The sequence below is a fragment of the Bos indicus x Bos taurus genome, chromosome 26, assembly GCF_003369695.1.
Source record: "Bos indicus x Bos taurus breed Angus x Brahman F1 hybrid chromosome 26, Bos_hybrid_MaternalHap_v2.0, whole genome shotgun sequence".
NCBI classification, from domain to species: Eukaryota; Metazoa; Chordata; class Mammalia; order Artiodactyla; family Bovidae; genus Bos; species Bos indicus x Bos taurus.
Window position 1 is genome coordinate 10,440,684 of NC_040101.1, and position 23,652 is coordinate 10,464,335.

General features: G+C 45.1%; 1 protein-coding gene across 17 annotated transcripts in view; it reads left to right on the forward strand.

Moving 5' to 3' along the window:
• The window catches only part of FGFR2 (fibroblast growth factor receptor 2), a 107,452-nt gene that overhangs the window by 34,647 nt on the left and 49,153 nt on the right, over positions 1-23,652 (forward strand). For all 17 annotated transcript variants that reach the window (XM_027529502.1, XM_027529497.1, XM_027529500.1 and 14 more), the window contains 2 exons: positions 4,838-5,007; positions 17,403-17,526. In XM_027529502.1, the coding sequence (XP_027385303.1) occupies positions 4,838-5,007; positions 17,403-17,526 (294 nt within the window). The remainder of the gene's footprint in view (positions 1-4,837; positions 5,008-17,402; positions 17,527-23,652) is intronic.

Here is a 23,652-nt window from a genome sequence, read left to right on the forward strand (position 1 = left end):
TTCTCAAATAAAGCCCTCCTGCCCCCTGCAGTCACACCTTCACTGACATCTTCATATTTTGTTGTTTGTTTTCTCTTTCTCTATGCAAAACTGAAGTCAGAGGAAGTGCAGTCTGTGGCGAGGATAGGGGAGAGCTCTCAGACACATACCCCTTCCCTCATCAAGGGTCAAAGCATTGAAATGTCCTGATTAGTGATATTTTTAAAGGCCCTAATTATAGACTTAAGACAGAGGCCTTAGTGGGGCTTTAGAGAGTTTGTGAGGCTTAATCTAGGAGCTGAAACAGGCTGTGTTTTTTTTTTATTATTTTTACATCAATAAAAATACAGTTGGCAGTCATCAGCGGCCACAGCTCACATAAATCTTGAACTTTTGACTTAATTACCATGGGAGAGTTCAAAGGGCAGCATGGAGTGGTTGAAAGAGCACTGCTCAGGGAGTTGGAGACTTGGATCTAGCCTCGGCCCAGCCTCTGGCCGTGTGACCTTGATCAAATCACTTAACCTTTCGGAATGACATTGATCAGACCAGCCGTTGGGCCAGATGGTCAGTGAGGTCTCTTTTGGTACGGTGGTAATATGAGTTCATGTTTTTCCTTTAAACCCCCAGGCTGTATTCTCTCTATTTGGTTTGAGAAAGAGAGAGAACACCATAAACCTTAGATGTTAGAGTGGAGATACATGAGTTTTTGTGGGAGCAGGCTCAGCAGTCCATGTTTTCTCCTTAGGTTTAAGTCACAGGGTCAAAACAAAGCCTCTGATCCCACCATTTGCTGACAGATTCAGTATCTGTGTAGGATATAGACGGATACCTGAAAAGAATGTTAGAACCGGGAAGGGCCTTATCAGAACTTTCAGTTCAACGCCCTCATTTTATAGCTCAAGCTTTGAACAGTTGTCCATCTGGTGTCCATCCATCCATTTATCCATCCATCCATTCAGTAAACACTGGAGTGTCTGCTCCATCGTCTGAAGATGACTTAAGCTGTAACCTCCAGGTGATCCACTCTTGCTGGTCAGCAGACATTGAAAGGGATATATTTCAGTATAGAAATGCCCTGGGCATGGAAACATGCACATAACTGAGACAATGGGGGCCCAGAGCAGGAGGAGGGCATCTTTACTGGTGGGATGAAGGGGGTTAAGAAAGGCTGTGTGGAGGGAACTTTGAGGGACATTTCTGTGGGGTTATGAGTCTGCTTCACCAGACACACGTGAAGAGGCTTCTCTGTGTTAAAGTTGTACTTCCTTGGCATCGTTACTAACATACAATATCTGTTTCAGTGTAGAAGATGATAATGAGTAGTATGCCTTGAGGATGAGATTGTACTTATTTATTTTGGCTGGGTCTGACTGTCCCTTTAAGTTGATCATCATTAGTTTTTAATGACTAAAAGAATGTCATACTTTTGCTACGTACTACATCAGAAGATTTGAGCGTGTCAGAGCAGAAAGGGCCATACCTATGTCTAGGTCAACTTCTTTACTTCTGATTTAGGTATGATCCATGTTTATGTCATCAGGGGTTTGTACCACAATTCCTTCTCCACTAAATAGATCGCTAAGATTATTCCAGGGAAGGTTTACAAAGTGGAGACCATACACTTCTTTCAGGCAACATGTTGTGGCCTTGGCCATCGATATTGAGTGCCCACCGAGTGCTAGAGCTGTCTCTGCCTTTGTAGATCATTAATTCGTTAATGAATTCCTCCCGCGAATGGAAGTTGTTCATGCTGTTCACCGCCTTGGATGGAAGAAGGCCTCCTTAGGGAGAGGAGGTTTTTCATGGGCCGGTCCCTGTTTCTCTCCAGCTGCGTTGTAGTTTATGGAGTGGGGGCCCTGGCATGTCCACGTGTCCGACACTGCACACACAGTGGGAAACACTGAAGACAGGAAGAGTTTGCAGAGGACACTGATGCTGGAAGCACAGCAGAGCTATTCCTGTAATTATTTTTCTAGACCTTCCAGATTCTTCAAGTTTTGCAAAGCTAGTTTGTTTCAGAAAGAGCCGTTGTAAAACACTAAAATAGCCCCTCCCCTCCAGCATCACACCCTTAATAAAATCTGTGAGCTGGACACCTTGAAGGAAGGCCTCTTCACAAAAGCACATCATGCCTGTGTGATGTTATCACCCAGAGTGGGGTTGGATGGGGGTTGGTGGTGACCCATTGCTGCTACTCAGGGAACCTCGAAACCTTGGCTGTTTCTGTTGAGTCGAGTTTTACAGTTCCTCAGGGAGAGCAGATGTCGTGAATTCAGGTTTCCAGTGGTGGTCATGTAGGCGGTTGGCTTCTACTTTGTTGATTAGATTTCATGGTGCCCCACTCACCTGTGATCTCTGAGCCTTTAGAAGAGAAACACGGCCATGTCTGTTTTGCACGAGCAGGTTTTATAGGTGCAGTTTTGATGATTGAAATTTCACCCCAGGAAAGTGGCTACCTGCCAGAAGTTCCAGCAAAATTCTTTCACTCTTGTCCTTAAATCATTACTCCGGCGCCAAGTGGAAGGTGCTCACTGCCAATGTACTGTTGCCACAGGCTACAACCATAGGTGCCCATGTGGTGTGGGTGATCCCCGCCCCGGGCAGGTTGCAGACTCACCCACAGCTTAGCCCTGTGAGAGAGGAACAGAGCAATTTTCCTAGTGCCTAAAGCTCAGTCTGCTTTTTAACCCAGGGAACAGGGAAACCGTGCCTAATGGTACACAGCACGTATCTGTTGATTTCTTTTATATAAAAAAAAGAAAAGACATTCCATAGGATCAGGGCAGCTGTAATTGATGGTATCTGAAAGAGTGACTCCATTAATATTTAGCTAATTCATATGAATAGGCTATTGTGTTTACTTAAACAGATGACACGAATGCAGACACCTGACAGCAGGAGGTATGCCTTTCATTTAGGTCAGCTTTGTAAAAGTCTTTGTGTGGCGACAAAGCTCATTATTTATTTTGTGCTCTTAACGCTTTCTTTTTCAGTGGCTGTGGATGGACTTTGCCAAGTAGAAGCTTTTCCAATGAAAGATGATTGAAATTGTTTCGGGATATGCCAGGCCCTGGGAGACCTGTGATAAATAGAAATTGAGTACTCCCTGGGGACCCCCTAAAAAGACTCGGTGTGTGTATGGGCGTTTGACATCCCAGGTCAAGTGGCTACCAAGTTGCCTGCTCATTACAGACACAACTGGATGCAGAGGCGAGAACGCGGCTCTGGTCCTTCTGCCCGGGTTCCCCACCCACCCTCCCCTGGGCGTTCTCTCTCTGAACACAGACTGACCAGTTCTGCCTCACTTAGCTGTGCCTTAGCATCATGTCCATACCAGCCATACCTCCCCACGCCGCCACCCTCCACCTTGACACTTAGATAAGCAGATGGATAAAGAAGACACAGCACATTAAGAAACCCTCACTCCACCTTTTATAGCAGGTTTCAGGAGCAAGGTTGAGGCAAAGAGGGGTGGGTGTTCTGAATGCAGTTGTTCCACTTCCTCTTTCTACCACGACAGCCTGGCTGTTAAGTGAAGGGCACTGGTGCCCTGCCAGGAATGTGCTGCGCCATCCACAGAATAGGAGAGGAAATTTCTAAATCATACTGGAGACAAAGCCCCTTCCCCCCAACACTGCCTCTGGTTTGTGGGGGGTGTGAATTGTTGCTCAGTCTAACCCTTGTAAGCAGTTATGGATAAGTCTTCTAGAATTTCAGTGTTCTAGAATGTTCTTGGGTGTTCCAGGCCCTGTTGATGGACGCTTTAGGCAGAGGGATATGGGGATTTTGGTTACATGTTTGCTGGGACAGAAACATGCGTGTGAAGAGTTAATTGCCATACAGGATGTTGTCAGTGGAAATCCTGAGCAGTGATAAAGGAGGCAGCGTGCCTCCAGTTGAGGCTGTCTGTCTCGGATGCTGGTCCTGCGTGTCAGAGAGGTTAAAGGTATGGATTCCAGTGCTATGAGAGTAGGTCGGGGAGGCAGACAGTGGGCCCTAGAATCAAACTGCCTTGGCTCAAATCCTGGTTGCACCTCTTCCTAGCTCTGTGGCTTCGGGCAGGTTACTGCTCCGTGACTCAGTTTCCCCATCTGTAAACAGGGGTTATAATTGAATTGTTGTCAGGATTAATAAATTAAATGTGTGAGAACTTTTGGGCCCATGTCTGCAAATAAAAGGGCTACCTAGCTGGCTCAGTGGTAAAGAATCTGCCTGCCAATGCAGGAGACACAAGAAACTCAGGTTTGATTCCTTGGTTGGGAAGATCCCCTGGAGAAGGAAATGGAAACCCACTCCAGTATTCTTGCCTGGAAAATCCCATGGACAGAGGAGCCTGGCGGGCTACAGTCCATGGGGTCTCAAAGAATCAAGACATGACTGAACATGCACAGGTTGAGATGCTAAGCTATACTATTGATCACCCGTTAAAGCGCCAGCGGATGAGTTGATGTGGCTTTTGAACACAATTTGTTTATTTGTACGTGTGATCATTTCACAGGTGCGGCGATCTAAAATGATTTATTTTTGGGGGTGGGGGGAGCTCAGCTGTTCTTACTGTATGTATTGTCGCTTTGTGTCTAAAGTAGCATTTTAAAACATTCATGAATTTACATTCTGGCAGCAAGTACAAGGGAAAGAAAAGTTCCCTGTTAATAAACTCTAGGCAGCCCATCTCCAGGGACCTTCTGGGAGGCCAGCTGGATCAGACTTCAGAAAATGTTTCTCTAATGTATTGATAAATATTACCCCAAAGTTTTGGAAGTGTCGGATCGTTCACATACAAACCTGTTAGGGGTTTATTGATGGAGATGCAGCTGTCCATCTATGTACATTATAATGTCGTTTTCCAAAACAGGAGCACCATACTGGACCAACACAGAAAAGATGGAAAAACGGCTGCACGCGGTCCCAGCAGCCAACACTGTCAAGTTCCGCTGTCCAGCTGGGGGGAATCCAACACCAACCATGAGGTGGCTGAAAAACGGGAAGGAATTTAAGCAGGAGCATCGCATTGGAGGCTATAAGGTAGAATGAAGCTTGTAAAATACTTACATGTTTAAAAATACTTAATACTATTACTTAAATTTTTTTTTCTTCATTTTTTAAGTAGTCCGAAGTTAGCAGGAAATAATAGAAGGAATATTCTCTTTTTAAAAAAGTCAGTAATTATCATATTTGATCGTTACCACGTTTGATATTTTAAAAAAGTTGCCTCGGACTTGCATGTGATTTTAAATCATAATCCCCGTTTGTGTTGTTCTTTATATGAAGAGAGTTTAATAAAAGAAGGGTCGAAAGTTGAGAGTCTGTTTTCTATATGTTTTATGGTCTGTAAAACTGGAGCAGAATTTGAGACGTACAGTTGCCCTGTTTGAGCAGGATTGTGTGAATAGTGGATGGACTTGGATGAGAGACTGGGGTATGAAATATTACTTATTAAGAGAGAATGCTTCCAAGATGACAGAGGCAATCTCTCTGTCCTCCATCCTCAAGGATTCTGAAGAGCCCATTACAGGAGGTGGTGAAATTCAGTCTCATCATTCACTGGAGAGGTTGAAATTGACAACGTCTCCCCCAAGATGCCCCTTCAGGCCTCTGTTCATCCATTCAGCAGACATGGATCCAGTGCCCTCTGTGGCAGGCACCGTCCTAGGCTCTGGGCAAAACACAGCCTTTAGCTCATCAGGGTTCCTTGTCCAGCAGGAAGGCAGATAAAGATCCGGCCATCAGGACACCCACCCATACGGGTGAGATTAGAGGAGTGTACTCTCCGGTGGATGTTCAGTGACGTTGGCTCCTTGAGACACTAACATAAAGGAGATCAGAAAAGGATTCTGGGCCAAGCTGGAAGGAAGATTGTCTCAGAAAGAGTCGGATCTCCAGATCAGTTAGCCTGGAAAGGGAGAGCTTTGTCAATTTAGTATGTGAGGAAGACTTAAGGAACTTTACTGTGAAATTCTTTGGTGCATTTGGAACATGAGTGGGTGTATCAGTAACCCATTGCTGCGTAACAAATTACCCCGAGACCTGGTAGCTTTAACAACATTTATCCACTCACAGCTTCCATGGGCCGGGTATCCAGGTGTGGCTTTGCTGGCCTTCTGTCTCAAGGCTTCTTGCTGCTGCTGCTGCTGCCAAGTCGCGTCAGTCGTGTCCGACTCTGTGCAACCCCATAGACGGAAGCCCACCAGGCTCCTCTGTCCCTGGGATTCTCCAGGCAAGAACACAGGGACTGTAATTACGGTTTCAGTTAAGGCTGGGCTCTTATCTGAAGGATCAACAGGGAAGAATCTGCTTCCAGACTCACTCACGTGGTTGTTGTCAGGGTTTAGTTCCTTGCAGGTTGTTGGATTAGGGCCTCACTTCCTCACTGGCCATGGGCTGGAGGCCACCCTTAGTTCTTTGCCATGTGGGCCTCTCTGTAGGGCAGCTCACAGCATGGCAGCTGGCCTCCTGGGGGAGAACAGACAAGACAGAGGAGAGCATGAGGAAGACCAAGGTCAAAGCCTTTGCAAACTAATTGTGGACAAGCCATTCCACCACTGATAGCTGTTTTCTGCATTAAGCAAGTCACCAAGGGAGGTGGTGACTCAGGGCATGAATATCAGGAGACATGAGCATCACGGGACCATTGGAGGAACCTGCGCAGTGGGTAATACAGAGTGTGCACAGACTGACAGGCCAGGTCCTTAAGAATCACGTGGGAGAGGATTCCTTGGTGGCAGCAAGGTGGTACCTAGGGGACCCTCCCTGGTGCCCTTCTCACTGTGTCAACACACCAGCATCACTCTGGATGACGCACAAGTCCCTGTGTCACCACGTCTGTGGTCAGGTAGGGCTTCTCTCCACCCAAGGTGCCCCGGAGCCCTTTCCTGGAATACCATCCCCAGTGACTCATCTTGAAAGGGGTTTAGTGTTTTCATCTCTAAGAGTTTATGGCTTTTAACACTGAAAGAGGACTTTCTAGAAGCCAAAAGCCCAGAGGATAATTGGGAAAGCCTCCGAGTGCATTTCTAAGTGCACGTGTGGGCAGTTCCTGTGTGGAGTGCATCAGCTGGAAGGCGGATGCCTTTGAAGCCGTGGAGTGGACGCACTCCGCTTGTCTTCCACAACTTGCTCTTTGGGGGAAGCCATAGCAGAAGGGCGGTTTGTCTCTTTGTTCCATCCTTAGATGGGAAAAGTGAGGTTGGAGTTGGCTTTTTTTTTAAAAAGGAATGAACAGACACAGATTTCATTAGGCAGTGCTGGTTGTAAAGAAAGGGTTAAACCACTAAAATTGGGCCCTTGGGCTTGTTCTTGGGCTTCCTGGCTGACACCAGTGGTAAAGACTTCACCTGCAATGCAGGAGACTCGGGTTCAATCCCTGGGTCAGGAAGATCTCCCGGAGGAGGGCCCAGTCTAGTATTCTTGCTTGGGGTATTCCATGGACAAAGGACAGGCTTTGTAACCTGGTGGGCTGCAGTCCATGGGGTCACAAAGCATTAGACAGGACTTAGCGACTGACCACACACACATGCAGGCTTGTTCTTACCACCAGACGTTCTCTGGAAATATAATGGATGCAGTTCCAATTATTATTAAAATTTTTTTTTTCATTCTTTCAAAGCATTTATTGGATTTGTTACCATATCCCTTCTGTTTTATGTTCTGGTTTTTTGACTGCATGGCATGTGGAATCATAGCTCCTGAACCAGGGACTGAACCTTCATCTCCTGCATTGGAAGGCAAAGTCTTAACCACTGGACCACCAGGGAAGTCCCTCAATGATTTATTTAAATATAGCTTAAGTATCAGAAAGGTAGTCAAAATCCTGGTGGTTAGCTCACTTCCTTCCTAGGAGATAAGAGTACAAAGGGTCGATGAGCCTCTGGAAATTCCTGTTCTCAAAATAAATAGGACCAACATCATTATTCTGCCTGAGGAGTGTTTTTGCAAGTCTGAATTAGTGATTATAAACACGCTGGAAGCCTGAGGGTGCCTGATGAGGAAGCGCTGCTTGATTTTCACCGGGTGCTGTTTGGTTTTGATTATTGATGATAACATCCCGCTAAATGAAGAGCTGCTGCTGCTAAGTCGCTTCAGTCATGTCCGACTCTGTGCGACCCCATAGACGGCAGCCCACTAGGCTCCCCCGTCCCTGGGATTCTCCAGGCAAGAACACTGGAGTGGGTTGCCATTTCTTTCTCCAATGCATGAAAGTGAAAAGTGAAAATGAAGTCACTCTGTCGTGCCCAACTCTTAGCAACCCCATGGACTGCAGCCTTCCAGTCTCCTCTGTCCATGGGATTTTCCTTGGAGTGGGGTGCCATTGCCTTCTCCGAAATGAAGAGCAGCTACGTTCTAAAAGCAAAATGAGCAACCTTTAGCCTCTTCTCATAGAGGCAGAGGTGTCCCAAATATTTTGGTTGTTTGATGTTGGAGTCATTTCTGGAGTGAAAGAGGAGTGGAATTTGAGTGTATGGGGACGAAAGTCTAAAATCTGTTTTGCTTTTCTACAGAAAGGGGGAAAGGCAGAGAGTACCACACCTTTGGGCTTCTCTGGTGGCTCAGTGGTAAAGAATCCATCTGCCAGTGGAGGAGACTCAGGTTTGATCCTGGGGTTGGGAAGATTCCCTGGGGAAGGAAATGGCAACCTGCTCCAGTGTTCTTGCCTGGGAAATCCCATGGACAGAGGAACCTGGTGGGCTACAGTCATTGGGGTCACAAAAGAGTCAGACAAGACTTAGTGATTAAAACACCACCACCACCACCTTTGGAACATGGGGTGCTGGCTGGCTCTGATGAGGGTGTATCTCTTACCTGGATGGGTTTTCTCTTTGGAGAAAGGGGCTGGGACAGTGGCTTTGACTGGCCTTGGAGATTGCCGCATTATTGCAAGGGTAGTCAGCCTGGATTCACTAAGGGATTTTCACAACAGTTATGGAATTGGTCATTCATTCTAGAAAATACTGGGCACTCCTAGAAATTCTATTGAGCTTCATGGGCTTCTGGGACTTGAAAAGACAGAGCTCTCTCATCTCCTGGGAAAATGTAGTTCCCTAAAGTCTAAGCCTTGCTAATGCTATATTAGACCCATCCCAGGTCTGTGGGCCTCCAGATTGTGAAGTCACTAAAGGTTACAGAGCTGACCTTCCCCTGAGGGCCACTCCCACTGGTCTGAGCTCCAGACCCATGGGGCTGAACAGGGCAGAGTGGGGAGCAGGGTCATGATGGTGGTCTTTCCCTCTGATGTTCTTTTTGTTGCCTACATACACTTGGAAAGAACTGTGCCTCTGGGATTCCCTGGCAGTCCATTGGTTAAGATTTCACCTTCCACTGCAGAGGGTGTGGGTTTGAACCCCAGTTGGGAAGCTAAGATCTCGCATACCTGGTCTAAATGACCTCTCCTCTCATTCCCACCCATTAGCTCTTTTATTTAATGAAGAAACAAAGTATCAACTTTTCCAAGATGTCTTTTTCTAGAAAGCAACTTGAAATTTTCTGCAAATGCAATTGTGTTATTTCTGCGATTTTTTTTTTTTCCCTCCTTCATAAATCTCATTCCATAAACCACAGCTGTGCTCCTGTGGCTAACCTGTCTGTCTAGCTCTTCCCACCTGTTGATGGGTCAGGTGCTTTGGCCCTGATCTACTGCGTTAAGCCTATGTGTCCACTGAAGGGAAAAGGAACACAAAAAACCAAAGCAAAGTCGGAGAAAATTATGAAACAGGACAGAAAGCTCATTTTAATTAAAATGGCCCGTGAAACTCCTGGTATTCTGTGTTTCAGTCTTATTATCAAAGAACTCACGCTGAGCCATTCTTAGGTGATTAAGAGTCAAATTATTGTTTTTCTTAGTATGTGGGCAAAGGCTGGTTGGATGTTATTAATTTATTTATAATGACAAAGCATACTTGAAGCAAAACCACATCTCCCTGATTGTGCTGATGCCTGGGCTTTTTTTAACATCAGCTGAAAAGTTGGCTAAGCTCTGTACTTCACGTCATCTGTCCTTAAGATGGGAAGTTGGGATAGAAAATCTCCCGTGTTGGATCCTTTCCAGCCCTAAAACTTGTGATTTAGTAGCATAGCCATGATGTAGCATCAGGCATTTTTCATGTTAAATAACTGCACAAATTTTTTATAAGGAGATGGCTTTTTAAAAAATATGTAATTAATTAATTTGGCTGAGCTGGATCTTTGTTGCGGCACTTGGGATCTTTGTTGCGGCTTGTGAGATGTAGTTCCCCTGACTAGATATCGAATACCTGACCCCCTGCCTTGGGAGCGTGGAGTCTTAGCCACTGGACCACCAGGGAAGTCCCAGGAGATTGCCTTTAAGGCCAGATATTTAGTAGGGCTCTGGACAGTTGTCACAGTTAAACATAGGAAAATGAGAAGATGGCTGAGATAATAGGCCATCTCCATTCCTAATTCATTCCTAGGTAATGATTTAGGCATAGAGGAGAAAAACGTTCTCAAAAACCATCTTTTGAGTCACCAACTGCATAAAACCCATGGAGAGACCATGGGATAAATCTCTCCCTCAACATGACCATGGAATTGGCACAAGAGTCCATGACATTCAAGAGGTTAGAATTTCCACGGAACCACTTGGCAGAGAGAAGCATTGTACAGCATAGACTATTAGTTTCCAAGTATATTTCAGGTCCAAGAAAAGACAACTTTAAAAAAAAATCATTTTCTTATGATCATAACTGAACTGGTTGTTTCGATGGGTAGATTAGATTTACATTTTCTAGGTTATTAAATGTTATGCTTAACCCCAAAGTATGTTTATTTGGAAAAGTCACGACTAATGTGACTTTGTAATATATTTATATACTTTGCTGAGGTTTTTTTTTCAACTAAGATGTTTCTGCTTTCATCTCAGATCAGGCTGTCTGTGATGAGAAGCAGGTGTAGTTGGTATCTGCTGGCATGTGTGGTCTGTTCACTTGTGTCTCGACTGTTCTGGATGCCCCTTGTGTGCATCACTCTCTGGCCCAAAGAGGTGAGCTGTTCTGCCCCTTTTACAGATGAGGCTTGTCACATGGCTCCTCGGTGGCAGAGCTGCCATTTGGATCCGGGCAATTTTTGCTCCAAAGTTCATGCTCTTATTAAACTGCTTTTTTCAAACATGGTTCCATGTCTTGTTAAAAAAAATGAAATAAAAACCACTGTTATGATAAATGAAAAACAGAGATGGTAATAACTTCCCCGGAGCACATAAATACCAGATGAATCAAAGCGTACTGTTGAGAGCAAAGCCATGGGTCGGGGGTGCTTAGGGGATGATATGATGCTGTTCTTCCAGTTTCCATGACCTGGGAGGTGTTTTTTTTTTTTTTTTTTTTGGTGTGTGTGTGGTAAAAGCGTGGCATAAAATTTGTCATTTCTTTTCCAAAACTTTTTCATCCCCTAGAATAGAAACTCTGTATCCATTAAGTATTAATTCCCTGTTCCTCCTTTCCCCAGGCCCTGGTAACTTCTCACCTACTTTCTATTTCTGAATTCGCCTGTCTAGGTATCTCATATGAGTGGAATCATAGGAAATTTGTCCTTTCGTGTCTGGTTTATTTCACTTTTGTGTTCAGGGTTCATCCATGTTGTAGCGTGAATCATGACTTCATTCTTTTATAAGGACAGCTGGATAATACTCCATTATATGGATAAGACCACATTTTGTTTATTCGTTCATCTGTTAATGGGCACTTGGGTTGTCTCCACCTTTTGGCTATTGCTGCTGCTGCTGCTGCTGTGAACATCAGGGTACTAGTGTCTGTTTGAGCCCTTGCTTTGAATTCCTTTGGGTGCATACCTGGGAATGGAATTGCTGGATCATATGGTGATTCTGTGTTTAGCTTTTCAAGGAGGGCCTTGAAATTTTTAAAGAGTTAAGTTCAAAAGGCAGTGGATACCCCACTGGCAGTCTGTCCTCAGAGCACCTTTCTGGGCATTTTTAGGGAATAGACATCTAAGAGAACAGGCTTGCATTTTATATTCCCTTCCTGTCTCCTCCAAAGAGATCCATTGCTTACTGAGTAGAGGGAAGAGTTTCTGCCACAGGTTCCAGAAGATCAGCGCCCGCCCAGCCTGTTCTCTGGACACCACCTGAAAAGCAAACTTGGTGTTTAAGCATTAAACAGGTGTTGGCTCTCACGTCTGCCCAGTGATAGGCAGCAGTACGTGCCCCAGCGCTTGGCACAGGTAAGCTCAGTTCATATATACACATCCCAGAGAGATGATTTGAAATACCCCAGGAACCAGCTGAAAATGGGAGTCTGGCAGGGGATAGTAAGATTTTGTGCGTCCTAATGACAGCTGGTCTGTGTTGAATTACAGTTCATGGGGCACCTTATGACGGCCAGAGTTAAAAGGGAGGGCTGTCCTTCTCTATAATCTGAACCCGTTTGAACCCTGATGCTGGTGGAAGGAAGTTGTGAGAATATTTATCGTCATATGGACACTGCATTCCTCAACTTGGCACAGAGTTCAACTTTCCGTCCAGCTTCTGGGTGTTTATTCTGCTTGTTATTGAACACCTGGGTATTTAGAAATGTCCAGAGTTTTTTGCAATGTGGAAGGCAAACATCCAGGTGACAGCTGGATCTTTGACCTTTCACCCAGGTGTTTTGGTGTCCTCCCAACTCAATGGACATTCCCGGTTGTCAGCTGCAGGCTAGGGGTTTAACAGGCAACTCAGAGGCTTTAGGTAACAGAGGAATTTCGAAAAGAAAAAAAAAACCTGCCTGGGCCACCTTTTGTCTTTGCGATGACAGGATATGGAATGTTTGTGGGTCTAGTTTTTGGATGGCGAGTCAGAGAGTGTAGGCTGTTAGCTAAGTCGACTTGGTTCTAGTATTGAAATGTTATTTTAAAAAGTCTTTAGTGAACATTAACTCTGAAACCCCATGCTCTCTCCTTTTGTTCCTTGGCAGATGAAAAATACTGATGAATTCCACAAAGATTTAGCCACAGGCAGGAATGAAAAGAAGGAATTGTGCATGTACTGGTTGATGCAGGATTTCGATTCTCCCGGGCTCTTGAGGTCGGTCTGCGAGAGAGCCACTTGTGCAGTGGATCTGCCGCAGGGCAACTCCTCGCCTAGAGTTTTCGTTCACATTTTCTGTTGTGTGCATGGGGGATTTATGTTTAAATTTAAAAAGTGAGAATGAGAAAAGTGTAAACACTTTTAATCCCATTGCTTTAATTATATATATATTACTAACAATTTAGTATATTTTATTTCTTATTTTACCTTGTATATAAGTCATGCTTACAGATTCAGGCCTATATGCACCTAGAAGGGTGTCTGTGGTGTGTGTGTGTGTCTGTATTTTTTACAAAAGGGAGTCATAAATAGACATTTGCATTCAGCCTGCTGCTGCTGCTAAGTCACTTCAGTCGTGTCTGACTCTGTGTGACCCCATAGACGGCAGCCCACTAGGCTCCCCTGTCCCTGGGATTCTCCAGGCAAGAACACTGGAGTGGGTTGCCATTTCCTTCTCCAATGCATAAAAGTGAAAAGTAAACGTGAAATCGCTCAGTCGTGCCCGACTCTCAGCGACCCCATGGACTGCAGCCTACCAGTCTTCTCCATCCATGGGATTTTCCAGGCAAGAGCACTGGAGTGGGGTGCCATTGCTACTTGTTTTCATTCATCAATAACTATTAATGATATTTTACCAGCACTGGACAAAAGAAGGCTTCATATTTTTTAGTGGCTGTATGCTAGTCTTCTGGAATAAACTACTCATTATGAATGAGTCTGCTCCTTGTGGGTTCCAAGTTTTTTTTCTGTTACAAGCTGTGCTTGAAGCAATGATTTTGTCATGTGCTTTGAAGTAATTCTGCTGTTTTTTGTGTAGACAAGGTTTCTAGAAGTGGAATTAAGTAGGGTCCCCCCAAAAAATGTCTGTTTTAATAGGTGTGAGTAAATTATTTTACAGAAATATTTTTCTCAACTTTCATTCCTGTTATGAGTCAGTTTCCCTCCACCCTCACCAAGTGCTCAATGACACTGATCTTTCTAATTTTTGTTAATCAACTGGTGAGTAACCGTGTCTCATTATTGTTTTAATTTGCATTTCCCTGCTCCTTAATGAGGTTAACATCTTTTCATATGTTTATTAGATGTTCACATTCCTCTTCTGGGAATGCAAAGATGGTTTATGTGCATATGACCTAATTGGCAGAAACGCTGGAGCATTCAAAACCTGGGGAATTGAGAAAAACATATTGAAGATAACATCTTATACATTTTTGTAGTTTCTTTAGGTTTACTCAGATTCTTGGTATGGAAATGGTGTGTGTCATGGCCTTCTAGCTAAGATCAAGTTTAATACGGTGGCTTCCCTGTTGGCTCAGTGGTAAAGAATCCGCCTGCCAATGTAGGCGACACAAGAGATGCAGGTTTGATCCCTGGGTTGAGAAGATCCCCTGGTAGCCTGCTCCAGTGCTCTTGCCTGAAAAATTCCTTGGACAGAGAAGCCTGGTGGGTTACTGTCCATGGAGTCGCAAAGAGTCAGACATGACTAAGCGACTGAGGACATTGTTTAAAAAGCACAGAAACCTTTCTGCCTCTTCCCTATTTTTGTACAGTTACTCTGTATAGGCTCTTGGCTTGTCATTAAGCAACTAATAGTTAATGGTAGGATGTCCTCTACAAACGTGTCAAATTGTCTCCCTGTTGGTGGTTTCCAAGGGCATCCATTTGGAAAATGCCATAGCTCATAATATTTGGGACTGGTGGCAAGTCAAGGAATCAAATATTGGAGCCATGGTGTAAGAAAATAAATATTAGCAGCATCGTATGGGGTAATATTGATTGAGTACCAAGGTCTCTGGAAGGGCAGAAACATCCTGTTTGGTAAATGTGTTTCTCATTGTGAAAGCATTTTATAAATGTTAACTTATTAACATTATTGTCGTGCACCTCTAGGAAGTAAATATCCATGGGAGAACATGCCCTTGTAGAGGGATCTTACGTGCACTGCCATAGCCCTGAGGAAAGATTGCGGCTGACCATATGCCCGGGGGTTAAAAAAAAGAAAAAGGCAGTGGCATGCCGAGCTGCATATGCCAAGATTTAACGTCTGGGCCGAGGCAGACCATGCCCTCTCTGCAGAGTCCAGGTTCAGCTCCATTTGGAATCCGCTCTGTGCCAAATCTGGGTCCAGGCACAAGAAAGACATTGACAGTTTGGACGGGGTCCAGAGACAGGCACTAACCATGATTAAGGGCTTAGGCCCATGACATTTGAGCGGGGGCTCAAAGAACTGAATATTTACAGCAGGGCTAAATGCTGGATTACGTGGCTTGGTGACGTCAGGGCCTGAGTTACTCTGCATGTGACCAGTTCCTCAGAGGCCAGGCAAGTCCCATTCCTGATATTCCTGAGAGCTGGGGGTGAGGGAGGGTCTCACTGTGGGCTCGTCTGGCCTAAGTTAAATCAAGCACTTTCCATGCTTAGAGCCTGCAGCCGCAGGGGAGTCCCTGAGGCCCAGGATTTTGGTAGAGAATTCTCCTTGCACTGAAAATTTTAGCATCTACATCTTGTCCTCTTTCTGAGCATCCCTTTAATGCATGCTTCAGAGAAGGTGCTTATCCCTTCTAAGAGGAGGCATAGCCTCTTGTTCTGGGTCTCCCGAAAGCCTGTGGTCCAGCCAAGGGCAGAAAATGCATCTTCTCCCAACACAGAGAATGGACTGTCTCCACTGTGGCTCTGATGCCTGCAAGTTCATTTACTGCCAGACTTCTTGCCTGTGACAGTGAGACCAGCGCCCTATCACCAGCTCTAGGACCTTAGACTCTGAAACAACCTCCATGGTTGTACAGGGGGGGTCGTCTTCAGGCAGTAGCTGAAACAAAGTGACTGCTCAGAGCTCAGTCTTGATGCAGGGCTTGTAGTCTGTTAAGAAGTAGAGTCCAGCGTTCACCCCATGATGCTTCCTAAGACTGTTAGTGATGAATGACCAGCTCGCTTGTTTTTGGACTCAGGATCAGTCACCGCACTCTGCCGTGGTGGCTTGTGCTGCACATGAAGAGAGTTGTACTACAGCGTGTTCGTCTAATCTCTTACCTCTGTTGGCTCTGCTTTTCGAAGTGGACAGCTGCTCTGCCCTCCTGTTATGTATAATGGAGCATTCATGAGATGATTTTCTTTCTTTGCTAATTTAGTTCCTTGAATCACTCATGTGCTTGCAGAGGCTCTGCTGGTATTATCGGTTTTTATGTGATTAAGGCAGAAAACACTTGCTGCGCTCAGGGAATCATTCAGAAGGTCAGTTGGAATTCCTGAAACAATAGTTAACATGAGTAGGCCCTGGCTTTTTATTTTTTTCTTTCCACTTCCCCAGAATGCCTTGTCCAAAATGCCTTTAAAGAATGATATGGATTTGGAGAGAACTATTAAAGCTGTGAGCCTGAATGATGCAATCTGCATTTTGTTCTTAATATGGGGGAAAAAATCATAGTTGCTTGAAAACCCGAGTCTGTTGAAATATTTTAAAAGCAAAGTGGGCACATTAGAATCTAGCCTGTTTGCATGTTGACAGAACTCGGGTAAGAATCGTAGTAACTTATTTTCTCACGTTCTGCTTAACTTTGAAAAGTCTCAAGGATTTTGTAAACAGATGGATACACACCTTAAGTTGCCTAAGGATTCATTGCTCCCATATTTGGAATTCTGAGTATATATCTCAGGGACATGTAGCATCTTATTCAGCCACCCCCAGTGATGGGGCGGGGCGCAGATCTGAGTTTCTAGCTGAAACTTCTTGATGTCCCAATAGCATCTAAGGGCCGCACGGAAAGTGCTGGGAGGTCTTCAAACCAGAAGGCTTCAGGAACAGTAACAGTAGCTACCTTGTGGGTTCCTTGGAGGAGTTAAGGTTAAACTTGCTGAGGTTGAAAGGAGTGCTCAGGGAAATATTGGGTTAGCAATAAAGTTCGTTCGGGTTTTCCCGTAACATCTTTCAGAGTGAACTTTTTGCCCAGTGTAATACCTGGTATCCAGTACATGTTCACATCCCTGGCATTGGCTCTGTGTGGTTCCTTGGTGCCATAAAGTCTAAGGGTTCCCAGTGGATGACCAGTCTGAGGCTCACCTGCCCAGGAACACTGACACTGGGGTTAGTGTTGCGTTCCCTGGCCACTTGGCAGCTTCTGGAGGAACCCTCAAGCCCATGACATGACCGACCTCCTCCACACCCTCTCAAATCTGAACATGTCAATGCCGGCTTGCCAGATGCTCACTGTGATGATAATCATGGTTTTCCTTTGTCACCTGGTCTGAGTCCTTATTATGAGGAAACTTCAGAATTTGGGTGATTCTTCTTTACCTTCCTTGTCTCCCTCACCTTCTTTTCAAATCACGAAAGCACAGCACCTGGTATTCTGTACTAAACTTGTCCAGTAACCGCCTTTCCTCTTTGCAGGTACGAAACCAGCATTGGAGCCTTATTATGGAAAGCGTGGTCCCGTCTGACAAAGGAAATTATACCTGCGTGGTGGAGAACGATTACGGGTCCATCAATCATACGTACCACCTTGACGTTGTTGGTGAGTTTACTTCTCCCTGAGTGCCAGCCATGTGCCATCCTGCTGCAGCTTGGCTCATTTGAAGCTGTGAAAGTGAGCGCTGTTTCTCCCTGTACTTTCAGGAGGGTTGGTTTGTTTTCCTTCTTTCTAAATACAGGCTGTCATTGAGAAGGATGCTTCTGTCGTTTGACATGTGTTCTGTTTCCTGATTAGCTGAGTTACATGCATTTATTGTGGTCCCCTTGGTTCCCAAGCATCCTCTTGTGTGACGTGGATGTGATGCGAAATGTGCTGATGTTCTGGAAGCTGAGATTTCTCTGAAAAAAAAAAAAAAGTTAGCATGTGTAGGGAATGGGTCCAGTTAGGCCATGGGGGAACATTGTTTTTGAAAGAAGGTCAACTGTATAATGCTGGCTGAAGAGTAAAGGAAAAGGTATTTTAATGACTGAGCTTATAGCTGGTTGGAGGAAGGTTAATATCAAGGAGCCATTCAGTTCCATCAGAAGAAAGTCGTTAGACACCACAAGTTCAACATCCATTCCTAGAACCTATTTCTTCTGTGAAAAGAGAACTATTTTAATGGGCTGATGGAATACTTTAATGCTTAGAGAATTAAGCTATTTTTAATGAAATATCTTAAGACCACATAGCTTGTTGTCCTGGAAACTCAGATTTCTTCTCAAGTCTGGTCTGTTATGCTGGGTTTTATTGTAACTGATGAAGAAAGGGGGTTTCGCTGTGTTGTTAGAGGATAGATAAACTTACACCAAGGACGTGTCTTGTTTTGCGATGGTGGGTTGAGGTCTTTTCTTTGTAGAAGCCGTCTTTGCTCATTGCCATCTACCTTGACTCTCAAAGTGGCCAGTTGTCCGTGAGTCCTTGCTGTGGGTTACCTAATCAGTTTGCACATATATGCCAGGTTGCTCCTGCTAAGGTCTCAGGCTCAAAGCTCACCTTGGTTCAGTTTGCCTTGATGTGACCCTCTGTAACCCCACAAACTCATGCCCACCCACTGTGTATCCATAAACAAAGGCCTTCCTCCGTCATTTCCTGGGCATGAGACCCTAGTATTATTTTACATGTGGGCATTTCTTCTCCTTCAATAAAATATAAACTCCTTGAAGAGAGAGACCGCATAGATAAATATATATATATTTTTAATATTTTGGCCATGCTTTATGTATGGCATGTAGGATCTTAGTTCCCTGATCAGGGATTGAACCCACACACCCTGCTTTGGCAGTGTGGAGTGTTAACCACTGGACCACCAGGGAAATTTCCCCCCTACTCCGCCACCCATAGATATTTGAATTGCCCAAAGAGCCATTAAGGAACCTTGCAAAAGTTTGATTAACCAAATTACATAGATTTGGTTACTTGAAGTTTTAGGTTAATTGAAAATTAAATAGAAAACCATTTTCATTTTCTAGCAGGTTAAATTCTTAAGAAACCCTGCTTTAGAAAGTATGATACAGTCTTTTTAAAATTTCCATTTGTGAGTATTCAGTGGAAAAAAAGTAACATTTTATTATTCAGAATCCTTAATGTGAAATTTGAAAGGATTTTGCATAATGTGAATTCTATAGATATTCATAAAAGCCTGCGTTTTATACTCTCTTTTCTTACAAAGATATTTGTGGAATGTTTCTTAGTGGGAATCACCATGTACAGGTATTTCTCCAAAGAAACACAAAGAGAAGTAACACCCAAATACCAGAAAAAAGTAGTTAGCATTTATCTTGGCACTGATGTGCCAGAAGTCTGTTGATCAAAGAACATACAACTTGTATTTCACTTTGGGTCTGACTCATCCTGAATTTGACATGCAAGTGTTTCTATTTCAGGAAAGAAAGGTTTGAGGCTGAAAGTTCTAAATACTTAATTTTGAAAATAAGTAATTTATTATGGGAATAAAATCATCGTGCTATAGCAGTCTTTGGGGATCCTGGCTTTGCAGAGGTCTACAAATTGTTCATTAAGATTGGTTGGGGCCATTCCAGGAATTAGGAGTCATATCTCGGCCACTTCAGCCACGGGGCTCTTGCTTATATAGTAGGTTTTAGGTTGAGTTGTTATGTAAAACATTCAAAAGCCCCTCACCCCACCCCCCCTTTCAGCTTTCTGGCAGCTCATCTCTGTGAAGCCCTGAAATCTCTCTTAGCATTTAGGGTTGGATTTGAATTGGGCTGCTGAATAATGGAATTGTGCTGTCTAATGTTAATCCCCTGGCAATCAGTCTTGTTGAAAAGAGCGTATGATTCAGTGGTGTAATGTGGAGAGAGCGTAGAGTGTATGGAGTAATGCAGAGAAAGGCCTGATTATGTCACAAATTTGGGAGTTCGCCCAGCTAAACGTGGGCCAATAATGACACAATGCTGGTTGGGAATATCCATGAAAGCTCAACCCCAATAATTTTCCAAGCCTTGAACCTTCTTTATAAATAGAAGCCAAAAGTCAGTGGAGTCTAAGACATTTTCAGGAAAGATGGAGGTGTGAAATACTCTCATTTTTGCTCAAAAACCCTAGTAATTGCTCTGAGAAGTGGTAATAAAATAAGAATTGAGTCAGCTGAAGGGTCTCAGGCAGTCTTACAGGGCTGGCAGACGAATCGTTCTGAACATCTCGGCAAGTGGAAACAAAAAGGATTCAGGCACAAACACTGAATTTCTGGTGGCCCGCAGGTCCAAGCTTAATATACTGCTGCTTCATAGCAGCCTCTCAGCTACATCTCCGTTTCACAGAAGTTCAGAGACGCTTTCCCAGAGAAAGTGAAGTCCTGTCCTACAGCACGTTCTCTGAGGCTTTGTTTTTGTTGCTTTGAGACATAGGCTTGCAGTTTAGATATGACGATGCATCAAACCGGGTGAGATCTTTTTATTGAAATTCTTCCTTGGAAAGGCATTCCCATAAGCATTTTCATGTAGAAGGCGTGTAATTTAAGTGACATTCTTGTGTTCTGGAATTAAACAGCAAGCCATTGTTGTGTGTGAGGGAGATGCTTTGGTTTACGGGAGCCCTTTTAAGAACCTTGCTTGATCCTCATTAAAATTGACACCATTACTTTTCAGCCATTTACTTGCAAGGGAAAATTAGTGTGAAGCTCCACATCTCGGTAATTGTGCTGATAATAAAACGGGCTCTCTTTAAAAGACCTGGCTCCGGGAGTTGGCAAGCGTTCGCCATCGTTCATCTGTGAATGAGGCTGGAGTGCTGGATCCTGCCTGGGGCCCTGCCACCAAGAAAGAAGCTGCAACCTGGGAGAAGTCATTTAATTTTTGGTCTCACCCTTCTTGTGTCTGAGAATGAAGGTGCTGAGACCCACTTTAGATAAATGCAGCCTGGTGTTGTGAGCATAGCAGCTCTGTCCGCCCACACGCTGGGGACCGAGCGACCTGGGACAAGTGATGTAGCTGTTCTGAGCCGCTCGGAGGTGATGCCTGCCTCATCTGTGTTGGTTATCAGTTTCCAGGGTGCCTCTGTAACACGTCATAGCCTGGATGGCTTAGGTACACAAGGTACATGTGTGTGTGATCTGTCCTGTCCAGTCAGACTCTTTGTGACCCCAGGCTGCTCTGTCCATGGGATTCTCCAGGCAAGAATGCTGGAGTGGGTTCCCATTTCCTCCTCCAGGGGATCTTCCTGACCCAGAGATCAAGCTCTGATACTTAAGTTGTATTTAAATAAATCCTTGAGGGACTTCCCTGGCGGTCCAGTCGTTAACACTTCACCTTCCAATGCAGGGCATGAACATGTGGTCCCTGGTTGGGGAACTAAGATCCCACATGCCTTGCAGGCAAAAAACCAAAGCATAAAACAACAGAAGCGATGTTGTAACAAATTCAATGAATACTTTGAAAGAATTAAAAAAAAAGCTTAATAAATAATTGGAACTGCCTCCATTATATTTTCAAAGAATGTTTGGGGGTTAGAATAAGCCTGTGTGTGTGTGGTCAGTCACTCAGTCGTGTCTGATTGTTTGCAACCCCGTCAACTGTAGCCCATCAGGCTTCTCTGTCCATAGGATTCTCTAGGCAAGAACACTGGAGTGGGTCGCCATGCCTTCCTCCAGGGGATCTTCCCAACACAGGGCTTGAACCTGTGTCTCCTGCATTGGCAGGTGGATTCTTTACTACTGAGCTACCTGGGAAGCCCCCAGATGGCTTAAAACAATAGGAATTTATTCTCTTGTAGATTCTGAAGTCAGGGTGTCCACAGGGTTGGTTCCTTCTGGAGACCCCAAGGGTGAGTTCACTCATATCTCTGTCCCAGCTTCTGGTGGCTGTGGGAGTCCTTGGCTTGGGGACATATCACTCCACTTCTGACTCTGTCTTCCCTTCCTTTCTGTGTTTTCTCAAATCTCCTTCTGCCTTTTCTCTCCTAAGGATGCCAGTCAATGCATTTGGGGCTCATCTTCAATCCATGGTGATCTCCTCTTGAGATACTTAACTTAATCACAAAGACCTTATTTCCAAATAAGGTCACCTTCACAGATTCCTGGGGTTAAGATGTGGGCTTATCTTTTCTGGGGCCACAGTTCAACCCAGTTTGGTGGTTTGAGAAATTCGTTGGCCTAACAGATGAAAACACCCAGTGGGTACCTAGGTGGCTAGCAACAAATACTGCTACTGCTTTCTTTTTTTGCCAAACCAGAAACTCCTTTGAGAATCAGAAGACATCCTAAATGGCTTTTATTGACTCAATCGGAAGTCTTATTGACCAAACTGGATGGCACGTTGGGACCGATGAAACTGGCCAATGGCTGGCAGTCACTTATTCTGCTGAGGTGTCCACCTTTGGTTAAAGATGTTGTTGAGGCTGCCCCAGGAATGAGATAGTTGCTTGAACTTGCAGAAGAAGGTTGTAGAGTTTTGAGAGCTTTGAGTTCGTCGAATTGGTCTCGTTACTTCCACTTCCACCTCTCACCCCATTTTATAGTCGGGGAAATCCCAGTTCCAAGTGGGTAAGTCATTTTGCCAGCATCTCAAAGGGGCTCCAGAGCTGGGTCTTCTCAAATACTAGATTAACGCTGCCTGCACCCTCTCTGATGTCTCTGTTTTAGGATTACTGTACTGTAGACCAGCAGCTGCTGCAGCCAGGCTCAAGAAAGGTGAACCCCATGTTCAGCTCTTTGTTGCCAAAACCCCCAAAAAGTGAGAGAGAGAGGGAGCAAGGGAAGTGTTCAGAAGACCAGTTGCTCCTTCTTACTCATAAAGACCCTTTCTTTGGCTTTGATTTATGAGCTTGGTGTCCGTTCCCTGTCCAGTTTTGCATTCCCAGAGACCAGCGGGTAACTTGTGAGCTTTGCACCTGGCCTTGGGTATTTGGCGGGGGGGGGTGGTTGGTAACTTGTAGCAGTGTTAGTCTCTCAGTCATGATTGACTCTTTGCAACCCGTGGACTGCAGTCCCCCAGGCTCCTCTGTCCATGGAATTTCTGGGCAAGAATACTGGAGTGAGTTGCCATTCCCTTCTCCAGGGGATCTTCCTGACCCAGGGATCAAACCCAGGTCTCCTGCATTGCAGGCAGATTCTTTGCTGTCTGAGCCACCAGGGAAGCCCACAGACAGCAGAGGTGGGAACATGTCCTCTGGATTTGCAGAGGCCAGCCATGCCTCCTGTGAATTGGCTTACCAGAGACTCATCCTCCCCGGGCAAGAGCCGTAAGCAGATGACAGTGTCTTGGGGGACTGTTGGGAGCCATTCAGGGGCCAGGTGTCCCTTCTGGCTGTGAGGGATCACTCAGTCCCCTTCGCCAGTCCCGATGTGCTCAGTGGCAGATCACGATGGCGCTGGCCACTGGCCCTTGACATCAGTCCACTGTAACTCAGCCTGAAAGCAGGAAGGACTCCATCGCAGTGCTGCCTGTCCCTCAGGTGTGTGTTGGGAAGGAATGAAGTCTGTTACTCTGAACGCTGACTGATAGGCCTGCCTAAGGGGCTGACACCTGGTGTGCAGCGCTTGGCAGCCTGTCGTCATGGAGAAGTTGTGTCAGTTGTTTATTGCTTGGGGCAGCCCCGTCCTAGGAAGACAGAGGACCCTGTGTGATCCCTGGGCCATAGGGAGGAGACTGGGACAAGTCAGGGCCCCTGCAACCACACTTCTGCAGGGCAGTGGGCCTTTCTTTTGGTGGGGAGAGGGGGCTATTGGAA